Source organism: Ranitomeya variabilis, chromosome 7 (assembly GCF_051348905.1).
Source record: "Ranitomeya variabilis isolate aRanVar5 chromosome 7, aRanVar5.hap1, whole genome shotgun sequence".
Classification (NCBI taxonomy): Eukaryota; Metazoa; Chordata; class Amphibia; order Anura; family Dendrobatidae; genus Ranitomeya; species Ranitomeya variabilis.
In genome coordinates this window covers 171,602,647-171,618,180 of record NC_135238.1, presented here as the reverse complement: position 1 = coordinate 171,618,180, position 15,534 = coordinate 171,602,647, and the positions used below count along the sequence as shown (strand labels likewise).

At 39.1% G+C, this 15,534-nt stretch overlaps 1 protein-coding gene across 1 annotated transcript in view; it reads left to right on the top strand.

The window, feature by feature from the left end:
• The window catches only part of ABCA12 (ATP binding cassette subfamily A member 12), a 243,169-nt gene extending 227,955 nt beyond the window's left edge, over positions 1–15,214 (top strand). Inside the window, exons 54-57 of the mRNA XM_077272263.1 lie at positions 2,948–3,040; positions 6,238–6,343; positions 10,588–10,725; positions 13,556–15,214. Coding sequence (XP_077128378.1) covers positions 2,948–3,040; positions 6,238–6,343; positions 10,588–10,725; positions 13,556–13,645 — 427 coding nt within the window. The 3' untranslated portion in view covers positions 13,646–15,214. The remainder of the gene's footprint in view (positions 1–2,947; positions 3,041–6,237; positions 6,344–10,587; positions 10,726–13,555) is intronic.
• Positions 15,215–15,534: the final 320 nt, after the last annotated feature.

The window sequence follows — 15,534 nt, the reverse complement described above, 5'->3', positions numbered from 1 at the left end:
GATGGACCCAGCGCACCGGCTCTGTTTGATTTAGTGCTGTGATTCCATCACATAATGACTGCACATGTCTTAGTTTTCGCAGTATTTTGTGCACCATATAAAATCCCCCTTGCTCTTTACTATAATATGACATATTGAGGTGCACATGTCAAGCTTAAGAAATTGAAAAGTGAAGCAGGAAGGCCTGGCTAGGCTGTGTCAATAAATTAAGATGTTTGCTCCAATTTGCTTTTTATTCTTTGTGTGGGGAAAAGGTTGGAGAGCAGCTGTGTGATAGGAGGTGAAGACGATAACAGAAGGGAGAATGGGGAACGGCGAGCACTGTGATAGCCTGTCATCACATAGGGCAACAGGAAGGGTAATTGGTTTTAAAAATGTAAAAGAATATGATGAGATGTGAAACGGGTGTGCAGGAATAAGAGAGGGGTTAAGGAATTGTTTAATGGAGGCAATGTTGTACACACAAAAAAGAAACATGAGCAAACACATCATTTTGCAGCGAAAAAAAAAATGTGTTTTATACTTTGTTTTAATACTCCTTTAGTACAGTCATAAAGGCCCAAGTAGAAGACACTGATCAAAGTAAAATCTGCACCTCCGGAAAAAGTGTGTGCCTAGCAGAAGGAAATATGAAAGCCCAATGTCGTCTCCAGCATGTTTGCTACTCGGGTGTTTCACAAACATGTAATGAACATTTAACGTAACTGAAATTTACTTTAAGGGGTTGTTCAACAAATAAAATACATTTTAATCTATAGATCTTGGAATAATAATAAGTTCCACATTTGGATATGTCAAAAAAATATTCTTCTGCTGAGATAATCTCATAAATGTGTCCTTGCTATGTACTGTTATGTGTTGCGTCCGATATACAGATCTTCTCCAGTTCACAGTCAACACATACTACAGCTCTTAGCCAGTGACTTATGATAAGTGAGTATACAGACAAAACAGCATAGGTAAGCAGCTGCTACTTTTTAAGCTAACACATTTATCAGATTGGTTTATCACAGTAGTGAGTGTCTCCAGCTCTCTGAGCTCATCATAAATCAAGTCAGAAACATAAGAGTTCCACTGGCCACTAAGCTTTTATGTCACAGACTTGATTTATGATGAGCTCACAGGACTGGTAACACAGCAGAAACACTCACTCCTGTGATAAAACAAGCAGGAACATTTGTTAAACCAGAAAATAACAGTTGAGAGCTCCTGTTGTTTCGTCAGCATAAGTCACTTATAATAATTCAGTATACAATCTCCCCTGGCTAGGAGCTGTGGTATGTGCCGATCATGAAATGGAGCAGCTCTGTCCATAACACAATACATTGAAGAGACACATTTATAAGATTATTTCAGCACTGAAACACTTTTATAAACACATCCAATTGTGGAAATTATTATTCAATTATTCCAAGATCTATTAATGGGACAAATTCCAATTTCACGATCTATTCATGGGACAGCTTCCTTAATAAAAATACATTTCCACCCATGAAATTTGTACAGATGTAGCAAGCGCCAATCATTGGCCAGTTTATAACATTGTATTGTAGTGGCCATACTAGGCAAAAAGAGTAGAGCATTGCAGGTTTCAGCTTTCACCAGAATCATCAGCACTCGGATCTTGTGGGAGAATTAAATGTTTTTCTACAGTAAGCATTTTCATCATCAATACATGGAGGATAACAATGGAAAACTGACGTAAGCAAATCAGAGAAGTCATATAATTCACCAAAGAGAGGAAATACATACGTATCAACAAGCTGTAAGGCTATGTTCACATGGTTTTTTTCTGCAGCCAAAACATGATCACTTGGCAGTAAAAAAAAAAAAAGTTGCAGACGAAACACATGCTGCCTTTCATGCTGCATATTTCAGGATACCAAAGTGAACACTTTAATTCCGTCTGGCAAGCACAAACAATACAAGGTGTTAGACCACCAAAGCAAGATGTATGTAAAACAATAAAACATTTTTGAAAAAAGGGAAATTTGATCTAATTATTTAGGGGAAAAAGTTTTTTTTATTTCTGGAAAAATAGTGACTTTTCTGAAACAAAAAGCTGGCTTCATGTATAAAGTGCAGAAGTGATCTAAGGTTATATGTGGTCATTAAAAAATACACAATTGCAAATGTAAAAACCATGGGGGTGTTGAATTGGCATTGTTTACCTAACACATTGGTAGGGCATTGAGTTAGTAGGGCATTGTTTACTTTCACACATATCACTAATTCAATTAAAATGTATTAATACTAAAAGCCATGGTCAGGTGAGGACACCAAAACATTATGGTTTAAACTTGAGAAAATCACAAAAATCAATTGATTTCACATCCTGCTATACCTGCATTTCCCTTAAAACACTGCAAAAACTGATTAGCACTGTTTTTGATTCAGTTTTGCAGCTTTTTTGTACTGTCTTATTCTTTCTACGAGTGAAAAAACGCTGAAACAATTGACATGCTGCAGTTTACAAAAACCCAGCAGTTTTCCAATTTATTTAGGGAAAAAAAAACAAGTATGTGCATGAGATTTCTGATTTCATGGCTTTCGCTGGTACTGTAAAAAACAGCTTTTAATTTGCATTAAAAAAAGCAGCAAGAACCACATAGTGTGAACATGGCTCTTCTGTTAACTGTTAGTCCATCTGCTGTCTGCTCGATGCAGGTAGCTTCCTGCTACCAGGATTTAGCTCAGCCCCATAAAGATTTGTTAAGAAATTACAGAATATTGGACATAATTGAGATTCAAAAATACAAAACCGTGTTCAAGGGTGGATAGTTACTAAAAGATTTCTATGTGCTACACATGTGATCATACTGTCTAATTCAAGATGTAAATGTAATACTTTGTCAATATTCACATGCTAGACAATATGTGGTCTTAAAAAAGCAACCTTATTTTACTAATTGCATATACTGCTTTTCTCTCTACTCTTTGCTCCCAGCATGGAGGAGTGTGAGGCGCTGTGTACCAGATTGGCCATAATGGTGAGAGGAACATTTCAATGCATTGGTTCTTTGCAGCACATAAAGAGCAGGTCAGTGTCTTTTATGCTTCTTTTCCATTTCTCTGCTTATTTAGATAAGGTTTAAATGGAGCTTGAAAATGTAGCCATGCTGAAATAATTATACATTGCCTACTGTACATACATAAATATAATATGGATCAGCGGTACCAGTCTACTTCATTACGCTAATGAGGATATGTGGCACATGCATTAAAAACTCTCTTAATGCAACAACAGAGAAAAAGTATGCATCGGCACTGCTTAGTCCTTGGGGAATTTTTCACTTATGCTATAAAATAGCATCATAGGTGCTATAATTTCTAAAAATAAAAAAACAGTATACGCAAATATCCAAAACAAGGGGTCAATAGGGCACTCACCATCACTATAAATACTTCATCTTTACTCCATCTTCATTAAAACAATAAGTGATAGCACTAGCATGGGAAGTAGCAGGAGCTACAAGGCTACTGCCGTTTCGCATTACATAGGCTTCTGCTGGCCTTCGGGAGGCTCTAAAAGACCAGTGGAAACATAATGCCAAACAGCCGTTGCCTTGTGGCTCCTGATCTCTCCACTGCAAGCGGTATCACTTATTGTTTTCATGAAGATGAAATAAATATGAAGGGCCTCATTCATCAAGATCGACATTGTTCATGCCAGTCTTGTTGAGCAGGCATGCTGGAGTCAGACGCTCCCAATTCATCCCTCTTCATGAATCTGAAGCATCTGATGTTCGCCACGCCAGAAATTTTACTCTTCTCAGATACTGGAGTGAGATTTCTGGCATAAGTAATGCCATAGCTCGCAATGATTTAGACAAGCAGTGACATGATGCCCCCGATCCCACCCAGCTCCACCTATTTTGATAGAGCTGAGAGAAACTGTTGTGAGAACGACAACATTTGCCTAAATTTTACAACTTTTTAAATCTTTGATGAATTGTGACCGAAGTTTGTAAAATGATGGTTAGTGCCCTCTTGACTTCTTGTTTTCGATATTAAATACTCTGTTGATTGGCAGAACAAATTTTTATCATCTGCTAAATTTAATTAATATCAGCCATGCCTATCTAAATTTAACCCTTAGAAATGACTGGCATCTATATAAAATATTACACGTGGTTTAGGCATAGAGCACCATTTTGCCAAGAGCAAATGAGTGCACCATTCCATAATAACAAAAAAGGGTTGTTTTTCTTATATGATCCCAAACACATACATAAACGTAAGGGGAACCTGTTATGTCAAAACATGCTATAAACCTGCAGATAGAGGATTAATCTGCAGGTTAATAACGTTCTTAAGGAGGCTGGCATCTGGCTGCCAAGAGGAAACTAACTTTATTCCTCTGCAGCCTCTGACTTTTAGTCATAAGGGCACAGCTTTTGTCACAGTCCATAGTGAAAGGCGGCTGTAACCGTGGCACCGGCACTGACTGACAGCCAGCTAAGCAGTGCATCAGTACAAAGTCGGCTGTCAGTCAGTGTCGAGGTATGGTTTTAATCACCGTTGACTATGTAGTGAGTGATGACTGAAGCCGCCCGCGCCTCTATGACTGAAAGCTGGAAGATGACAGGGGGAGTAAAGTTAATTTCCTCTGGGAAGCCGGGCTTTCAGTACGGTGGCCACAAGGCTTTAGAACAGTATTAGCCTGCAGATTAACCCCACATCTGCAGGTTAATAGCGTATTGGGGCATGACCAGTTCGCCCAGTTCCTTTTAATTCTCTGATGACTAAAATATTTGTTTCCAGTGGGAGCAAGTACCGTAGGTACTGCTAAGTTTTCAGTATCATGCAGATATACTGCTCACTTATTATACTAGTGAGAAGTCTTTAAAATCCATGTAACAAAGCTAACCACAATTCTATGGAAGGCTTTGTAGAGGTCACAAGAAGGAAAATTTATATTTCATGATGAAGTGCAGTACGTTACAGTATTTCACTCACAAGGATATCGAGGAAATTCTTCATCCTTTTACTATTAAACTTTTCGCACTAAATTATACATCTGTGAAGGTCTGAAAACGCAAAAAATACAAGATTTTGATATGATTAGTTGATCAGTGAGTTTCATTTTAGGATATCAGGAGAATGTTGTCGAGTATTATTTGGGTTGGAATCACACACGTATTTGGTGCAGTTGTTTATGTAACAGGAGTGGATGTAACAAAAATGAAAAAGAAAAAGAGACTTTGGTGATGTTCAAATAAAGTGTTTGCCTTATGTTTAGTGTTAACAATGTGAAACCTCCTAACGTACAAGCAACATGTGTCCATAGAGCTCTATTGCCAGATAGAGAACAAAAAATTATTATTTCATTCCTCTGTCTGGCTGGTAAACATCACTACATTACCAAACAATGGTATGAAATGGACTATTCGTCTACACTATTCCGTATCATATTCCAGTAAATAAAAAGGCTATGGGTTAGAAGTAAGGGATGAGGGAAGGTTGGTTCCACACCAGCAGCCATTCGTGATAAAGGAGGAAATCTGCTGCGTCTGCCAGGGGCTTTGGGGCACGTTCACCACCAGTATACGTGGATGATCAGCCCTTAATGCTCATATGTATCAAGTTGGGACCTGTATGCCAATTTTTCATTGTATCCCTTCCGTCAGACGTATACATTGGAAGTCCTCCCGACATACACCTTCAATAGAAACCACCAAATATTGGATGAGAAAATAAGCTAATATTGCTCCTCGTTTTGTATTTGTTCCTGTGAGAAGGTTCAACGAACGCTGTTTGTCAAACCTGTTTAATAGGATGGTCCCATCATATTAACTATTGAAGGAGTTTTCCAGAATCAGAATATTGATAGCTTCATTATAATAGGTTTTCAATATCAGATCCTTACTGAAAAGCTGTGAGTGCTGCAGCCTCTTCTCAGTTCAGTTTGATTCCGGAAAACCTCTTTGAATTTACTAATCACAAACAACAAATTCCAGGCTTCTAAATAGTGGCGAATGCATTAATATAATAATAAAGCTTTTACCTGCAATTAATAACTTCCATCCCGAGGGCAATCACAATGTCAAGTCTTTGTGTGACGTACTGTAAATCTTATGTGAGCTCTTGATATTTTCAGTTGTGGCTTTGATGTTCCATCATTTAGTTCTCACTATAAGACTGAATTCGTTTCCAAGCTCCAGGCTTCTATGGTAACAAGGGAACGGTGCTCTCTTCAGTTTATTAAAATGCGATGATCCTCTGCTTTATTTTCAGATTTGGAAGTGGATTCACGGTGAAGATGCATTTGAAGGACTTCTCCGTCAGCATTAAGACAATTACGAACTTTATGCACTCACAATTTCCCAACACATATTTAAAGGTACAATTTAGCAAACTGTTTACTGTAAACACCACCCCTTATCTAAACCAGATTTTATTTAACATATTTTATGTTTTGTGAAGATCTGAGGTTGTGGGTTGTAATAGGCAGGTTAAAGACGCAACTATTTTTTATTCCTTACATCCATAGTCTTATAGCAACTTCAGGTCGATGGCCACAGTGCAATGCCCCCAGTCCACAAGATCCAAACCCAGGGCCGGTAGTTCCACTGCCCCAAAATAGGCAATAGCCACTGTCTCTCAACTTTTGGTTGGCCCACAGCTTTTGTATTTCCCACTGGTATAGTCTGTAGTCACATTCCATGCTCCTGGCATCCTCCAGACAACGGATGCCATGACCGTAGTGCATACATCCAGCTCCAGCCAGCAACAACATAAAGTACAGTCCCCACAAGTACACAAGATGGTGCAAATGACAAAGTCTCAGCCTTAGCTGTCTCACTGGGGATTAGAACCTCTGCGACTTTGGGGCATCCAGAACCAACAACCCCAACTACTAGCACCACGCTTTTGGTGGCCACCCACAGAGAGTAGCTAGCGGCAAGCTTAGGAGGCTGACTGAGCACATTGAGGTAAGTGGGCAGGTGACCTGATTGTCCCAACCTGGGTTCTCCAAACATCTTCATGGCTTCAGTGTTGGGCAGTGGAGCAGATCTGTATTCCACCAAATGGAGCCATGGTTCCTTGGGCTGATCCTGTAGAGTCTCCCTGTAGGCAGAGGAAGCGCCTTTTTTATGTTCCACAGCTATTTACTCAGAGCACTCTCCCACAGGAATAGGGGAATGTGGAGAAAGATAATCCCTCGTGGTTCGATTCCTCAATTAACCTGAATTTTTGTCCTTCAAGGTGTGTAGAATAATAAACTGCAGGGGGATGATACAATATGTAATTAGCAGACATTCCACAGATGAACGTACAGGCTCATATGAACAATGGATCATGTCCCTTGACATACTTAACAATAAGTCTGGCCTAATTAAGAATAAATACTGTGTCGTCACAAGTTTCACCATATATTTTACATAATGTCTATATTCATTAAGAGCAACCCTCCAAAAGACCACATTTTCTGATGCAGTCTTGGGAGGTGGTCTGAAAGAGGTTTAACAGAGTATATGCAGTAAGCTCAAAAGTGATGTCACAGCACAGAAATAATTCCAAAAATGCTGTTATTGTAGAGAAATCATATACAGAAGTAACACAGAGCATAACAGAAATAATGTACAGAAGTGATGCCACAGCCCTTGGATAATGTCATTTCTTTCATCTTCCAGTGATCTGTGTACATTTTGTCATTATCCTACAATAATCAAACATTTATCTAAGTGGAGGCAGACCTATCATTTGATGGTTTACCTACCAGCTTCTTGCCCGGATACCCTGTGAAGGCATACTTATATCATGGAGAGGGTCCCCAGTAAGTTCTCATTTGTCCACATGAAGGACAACCTCTTTAACAGATGGATGTGGCTTGATAAGAAGTAAGCAGAAATTATTTCAAAATTTTTCATGATGTAGGAGACATCTTCAAAGTCCAGATGCTGTTTACGAGCCACTCTGCATGGTCCACTGACCAGCTTACTGTTGATGGTATTTGGACACACACATAGGGGGTCAGATTCATCCAGACTGGCGTAGCGCATGTCATTTAATGAACTTGGCTCCTCTTCTCAGTAGTGTGCGCCATGCCTTAAATGCAACTAGAGCCAGGGATGCCCATCTCCTGCCTTGACTGCTTCCCAGCTCTGCCTATTTCGGCAGAGCTGATTCAAACTGTCGTGAAAACGCCAAAAGTTGCAACATTTTTATGCAGCTCTCTGTTGTACAAAACTTTGGTGACAATTCAAAGCTTTTATACCAGTTTTCTGGTGGAAGAGGTTTGATTCGGCCCTATGGTCTTTCATAGCTATTCTTAGTGACTGTGGCTAATTAGCCAATTGCAGCTGCATGTACACAAATCAAATCCATCAACTAAAAATGTAAAGAAAAATTTAACTGGCACCAACAGAGTTTAACCATTTGGAAAAGTACATTAGTTAAGCAGGTTTTTTTATTTGCTTGCAATCTTTTAGGAATTTTAGAAAATCTATCTTGGAATTTAGGATGGACCTTTTACTTCATTATGATTTCCATTCCTTATTGCACGTCCCATTTAGTGCATCTTGGAAAGTCGGCTAACATGTACAATCGTTAGTTCTGACCCTAGATTGTTGATATGTACCATCAACTGTTTAGTTACAAGCCTCCTGGCTCTCATCTGACAGAGGATAACGGGAGATATAGCTCCATAATGGCCAGATACGGCTATGATGTTGGGCTGTTGAGAGCTTTTCCCTTAGCCGGTTCTCATAATGATGCTCTCCGAGCACTTGCTGCCAAAACAAATATCCTACTTTGTTTTCGCCTAGAGCCGTGTCTGTGCAGCAAAACAGCAAAGTGAAAAAACAACCTCTGCTGCGATACGTCTTAATAATTCTGTGTCGGCTTTCTAGTATCAAATAAAACAAAAGCCGATCGTTTAATTAGTCGCCCCTGATGGGGTTTTATTTGTGTTATATGCGTATTACCATTCAGGAGAAATCTTGGATAATGGGCCCCATACAGTTAAATGATTCTTTATAGAAATGAAGTAGAATGGTAGAAAACAATTATTCTTTTGAAACTTTATTCTTCAAAATAATTGATTTCTTTCTTCCTTTTACTGGCGGGTCGGTCTCATTCTTTAAGAGTTAAAACAAGTTAAAAAAATATATATTTCAATGTACTGAATGTAAAAATGACAAAGTATAGGGTTGGTGATTTCTGGCTATGTGAATGGATTATTCAGAATAAAAGATTATTGTTTGCTGTAAGCACACAGATTCTCTGCTCTGTAAATAACATGTTTGTGCAGAGGATGTTCTTTTATGTGTAAAGCACTGGACTGTGAGCGCAGAGTATAGGCGAGTTGGAGCTGAAACACAGAGAAATTACATTTATCTGGAATGGTCCCTCCAGCTGCAAATAATACTCTTTTTTCCTCAATAGGCCACGTTTTAAACAAGAATAAAGCCCATTTCTTACCCACTAAAAAAACACAGCATATTTGCAGAAAGAACTTTTAGGGTTTTCTAGCTTTCAGGGCTTTTGAAAAAAAAGTATAGTGTTCTGCCTATATCTCCGTTCAACCTAGGAGATTCCTTACACGCATACAATTTATGGTATAAATTAATAGGACATATTTCTCAATTATCTCTTAATCAATTAATTCAGGTTGTTAATTCAGTCCCGAGGACACAGGTATAAAAATCGAAGACCTAATCATGCAGTGGGTTTTCACTAAAATTTAGTAAAAAGAATAGTTCGATCTAAAGAGCTTGGTAAATTTGAGTGTGGCTACATGTAAGCCTTCACCAAGCACAAAAGCCGACCTACAGATGGAGTGGTGCAAAGCCGCCACCCCTGACTTTGAAGAGTTTAGTGGAGGAAGGATAACACTATGGGGATGTTTTTTTAGGGGTCAGCCTAAGCCCCTTAGTTCCTGTAAAGAAAACTCTTAATGCAAGTGCATAAAAGACATTTTTGACAATTTTAGGATTCCATCTTTGTGGGAACAGTTTGGGGAAGACCAGTTTCTGCCTGAGTGCACAAAGCAAGGTCAATAAAGGCATGGGTGGGAGAGTTGGATGTGGAAGAACATGACTGAGCTTCACAGAGCCCTGACCTTAACCTCATCTAAAATCTTGTAAGAGCCTATGGATTTAGAATGGCATGTCATAAAAGCTCCTGTAATGTATACTGTCCCAATACTATTGTCCATATAGTGTTCCTCCATATATGTCTCAACATGTTGTATGGGATTAGAAAAACATGTCGGTTTCCTCCCAAAATACCACCACTGACCACTGGAGTCCATGGGCTGCGCCTGGTGTTGCAGCAATAAAGTTTCTATAATCCCTGTACAGAAATAAACATATACCCAATCTACTGATTTGCTCGCTGAATCTGCGGAAAGACTAATATCCCCCTTTAGTATCCGTATTTTTAAAATGTTATTTCTCTGCATATCGAATACTGTAAAGACTTTCCTGGGATCTGACAAATGACCCATAAGGAGCGCCGTGCCCCCCGTCATACCATAAGTAGGAGAAACACCATCCAGAGCCTATTTTGGAAGTCATTGTCAGTCTCCTAACACTGGCACCAGTACGTTGGACACTCGTGGTAATCCAACATCTTTTACAGGAACAACATTTCACTATGGCGGAGTACCATGTTCCGGTATCTGCAGGAGGAGTCGCCAGTATATTTGACCTGCTGGAATCTAACAAGAAACACCTGAATATCATTCACTTCTCAGTCAGTCAGACGACACTTGATGAGGTACTTAATGGATTTCTACTTCTTGACTCAATTCTTCGCAAAGTGTGTTAATTATGTAATCATTTGGTATGACTGCTTGAATACAGTACATTACCTTATTCATCAGGCTTCTGTGACACGCTAGATGGGTGGGGGGGGGTAGTTTCTGCCACTTGGTCAACTCGGTTAAAAAATTATTTCCTTTGAAAATGTAGTGGTCTACTTAGGCTTCTTTCACACTTCAGTTGTTTGGCGTCAGTCTGCTCCGACATAGTGACGGATCGACGCATCCGTCACAATTGTTGAGAAAATGGTTCTAACGGATCCGTTTTTTTGACGGATCCGTTACTTGGGGGTTCTCTGGGAAAAGTATCTACTTTTTGGAGCATGCACAATTGAAAAAGCGGATTGGGGCGACGGATCCGCCAAATGACGGTCGCGACGGATCTGTTGCCCATAGGCGGCCATTCTATGGAATGGCGGACGTGACGGATCCGTCACGAACCGCCATTTCGGCGCAGACAAAAAACGTTATAATGTCCATCAATGTCTAGATGACGTCCGCCAAATCTTGACAAATCCGTCACATGGCGGATGGAACGGACGACCATCCACCACAATCCGTCGCTAATGCAAGTCTATGGGAAAATAGCGGATCCGCAAAAAAAAAATGGCGGATCCGCTATTTGTCGAAAACGGCTGATTCAAACTGACGCCAAAAGACTGAAGTGTGAAAGAGGCCTTAGATGACTGTCTCTGACTTTCTAAAATGTAGCAACAATGTAAACTGAGCAACAGTTACCATTCTGACCTTACGAAAGTAACTGAGGGGAATCGGTCACCAGGTTTTTGCTATGTAATCCGAGAGCATCATAACGAGGTGAAAAAGAGCCTGGTTACAGGGATGTGCCAATTATTGTGCTGTGTTTTACTGTAGCAATATAATCAGTGTTTTATCAGCAGGAGATTATCACTACAGGACAACTGTCCTGGTGCCTCCTAGTCCAACCACGCCCCCAGCACTGATTAACAGCTCTGTCACTATACAATGTACGCAGGAAGCTGTGGTGTTTGTGGGATTATAAACAGCTCAACAACTGAGCCCTGCTAGATCTGCAGCAGAGATTATATCACAACTGCTGCAACCAGTAAACTATGTGATACATCATTGGAATCGGGGTCTCTGTCCCTACCTCATGCTGCTGTCAGAAAACATAGCAAAAATCCGCTGTCAGATTAACCATAACTTTCACAAAATCATATGTGGGAGTAAATGGTCTTTTTCTGTCCTTGCTCTGCAACCAAATTTTCCAGGAGGAGACATGAGCAGTACCGTCAGCCCTCGGTCAAACTTCCTATTATTGTCTACTTGTAAGTGATAACCTGCATAGTTGGGTCCAAAAATGTCTGCAGGATTCTTCGGTAACTAGGGGTTTTTGACTTTTCTTATCCCCTGACTTTGATAGATTAAAATTTGGAGAGGTAGATGCCTGTATAGTAGTTCAGGTCACCTTCAGATACAGCAGCACTCTATAAAAGCCAAAGTGTATGCAAACACTGAATACAGCAGGTCTAGAATCCATTGTTGCTACATAAAATGCACTGACAAAAATGAAGGTTCTTAGCGCATAAATTGGCCAATTCATGTGGGCCCATCAACTACGGCAAGGTGACGCTTCTCTGATGGGTAACTACTCTGATACTTATCAAACATGCCTCTCCTGGGCTACAAGCCTACTTTTTAAATGTGGGCACACATGAATTGGCCAATTTATGCGCTAAGAACATTCATTTTTGTAAGTGAATTTTATTTCTAGACCTAGATCGGCTGTAGTCAGTGTTTGCGTATACGATGACCTTTACAGAGTGCTGCTGTGTTCTCCTTTTGTATATTGTGCAGTCATTGCAGCTTGAACCAAGTTTGGCTTCTCTAATTCCCCCCCACACTACATACCAGGGCCATGAGCAGTAGCAATCTAAGGAAATATGCATCTGTATATACATTTTCCCTACAGCAGACACTTCGATTAATTTTTTTTTTCACCTTATTTTAATCTGTTTTAAAAAAAAAATTGAAAATTTTGCACATTTTCACATTGGCCATAAGGCTAATACAAGAAGTTATTTTCAGCAGCCATATGGACATAGGATGCAATGCACTGACTCTCAGGACTCATCCTGGTCATGCTCTAATCTGGGAAAAGGTCAGTGTGAAGGTGGGAGAAGGGTGAGCTGCGGCCATCACCTACAGTGGCATGTAAAAGTTTGGGCACCCCTGGCCAAAATTGCTGTTGCGATTGTGAACAGTTAAGCAAGTTTATGCAAGTTGAACATGAAATGATCTCTAAAAGGCCTAACGTTAAACATGACACATTTCCTTTGCATTTTAGGAAAAATTAAATAAATAAATAAAAAAAAATATATATATATATATATATACAAAAAGGAAAATGGGCTGATGCAAAAGTTTGAACACCTTAAATACAAAGGAAAAGTGTCATTTTTAACTTTAGGCCTTTTAGAGATCATTTAATCTTCAACTTGCCTAACTGTTCAGAATAGCAGTAATGTTGACAGGGGTGCCCAAACTTTTACATGCCAGTATATGGCTCCTTTGCTACTTACCTGATGTATAAAAGTGTTATCTGTCACTATGCTGATGAGATTGCTGAACAGAAAGTGTGAGTGTAGTATTAAGGTTTAGTGGTGAGAAAAATTACAAGTTGTTTTTAATTCTATTTTAATATAAATAGTGATATGCTAATATACATATATATTTTTTTACAAACTTCTGCCTTTTTATATAACCTAATGGCTGCATTGTTGACTTATTGCTGGTTTTGTTCTCCAGGTTTTCATCAACTTTGCCCAATCTCAGACAAGTCCTGATAACTCCAGGGAAAGTGGTCATGAGACCCCACAGGAGGTGGTGGTCGCGTAGAGGACTCATCGTGGCTTGAATGTTTCTCCAATCCCAAGCACTTTCAAAGGCATGGTCACTTGGTAAAACTGATAAAACGTGGCCGTATGTTGCATTATTGATATTCAGCAAGCAAAATTTATTTTTTTTTAAAAAAGGTGATATTTGTACTTTTTGCACTTTGATACCTCATACTTATAAAGTAGCTCCGAGATGCTTTTAATGAGTAACGGCTTCTATGATCGTGCCATATGCCAAAGACACCCCAACATATCCAACACTAGCAGCAGGGTCTGTCTCATCGTTACATTGACAGGACCCTGGTGATGAAGAATCGACACATGCATCGTGAATTTAGAATTTTCTTCAGTCGAAACAAAAAGTATCAACATTCTGAAGACCATTAAGACTAAACCCTTCTGCAGGTAGAAGTTTACAGATGTTTAAATTTTAGCAATTTTTATAATATTAATAAAGGAAATAAAGACCCTTGGCAATGGGTTTTCAAGCGAAACCAGTTACAGAAACCAGTTCTATGTCAACCTGCTCCCAGTGAGTGATCTCAAAATGTAACGAAAACCCTGAATTGTGTAATATATTTGTGAAATTGTCACATTTACTGTGAACAGACAGAATATACCAAAAAATGGTGGTCAAAACTTGGCATATATGCCCTTGCTCCATCCCGACATGACAACCCAACTCCAAGAGCCATGGCAAGCAAGACGAACGAGAGCTATTGACAGCCTTTCATTTCAGTGAAAGGTTCTGGCAGTGATATCAACCAATCTCTATATGGCAAGTTTAATTACCACTAATGAAGGCTGTAGCACTTATAATACTCATCAGCCCCATTAAATATGCAAAATATTGCCAGATGCATAGCTAGACTTTCCTTCACCTGGGGCAGAGTGACGTGTTATCACCTCTGTGCACCCAGCACCATGGACACGTAGATCCCTTCTTTGGCTATCCCCATAAATGTTATGTTGGCAAAAATGATGTGATGTTTTCCTGTTACTCTACGGACCTTGTGTAATGCATTGCGTTATGTATGAGGTTCCGTTACTGCTGGTCTGTGTATTTCAATACAAGGATTGAATGTCTATACAAAAAGACTGATAGCATCTACTTGATCTATCCACTTTTCTGGATGCTAACACAGTACTGTATATTCATGTTAACTACCTAGATTTTAATTAATTTAATGAAAAAAAACAAAATTATTGCACTGACTTACAAAGAAAAATGTATACTATCAATTGTTTATTTGTGATGTAGAGTCGAAAGGCAGACTCTTCCATACTCCGTTTTGTAAAAGCTGCCCGACGTAACCATTTGATTTCATGTTGTTGTTTCTTAATATATATGGGCATTTTTAAGCATGCAATGAATGGAAACCATGTGTGTGTGTGCGGCATTTTTTAAAAAACAATAAATGTACTTACAGAAGGATTCTATATTGCGAGCAGCAACAAAACTTATCCAGATATTTGCCTATTTATGTTAACAGTGCCATTATAACTGATCTGATGCCTACAAAAATGATTGTTAAAAAAAGAGTTTACAATAAATTTTAATGTTTCTTTATTCACTGTAGTTTTCATCAATTTATAGATTATCTTGTTATAGCCTCATGGCCAGGATCACACAGGATGTAGTTTTAGACGACGTGGGGCAGATTAACTATTACACAAAATTAGTATAAGTGTAACTGTCATTACTGTATAGCAAAGTTTTCAATATACAGTGCCTTGCGAAAGTATTCGGCTCCCTGGAACTTCTCAACCTTTTCCCACATATCATGCTTCAAACATAAAGATACCAAATGTACATTTTTTGGTGAAGAATCAGCAAGTGGAACACAGTTGTGAAGTTGAACGAAATTTATTGGTTATTTTACATTTTTG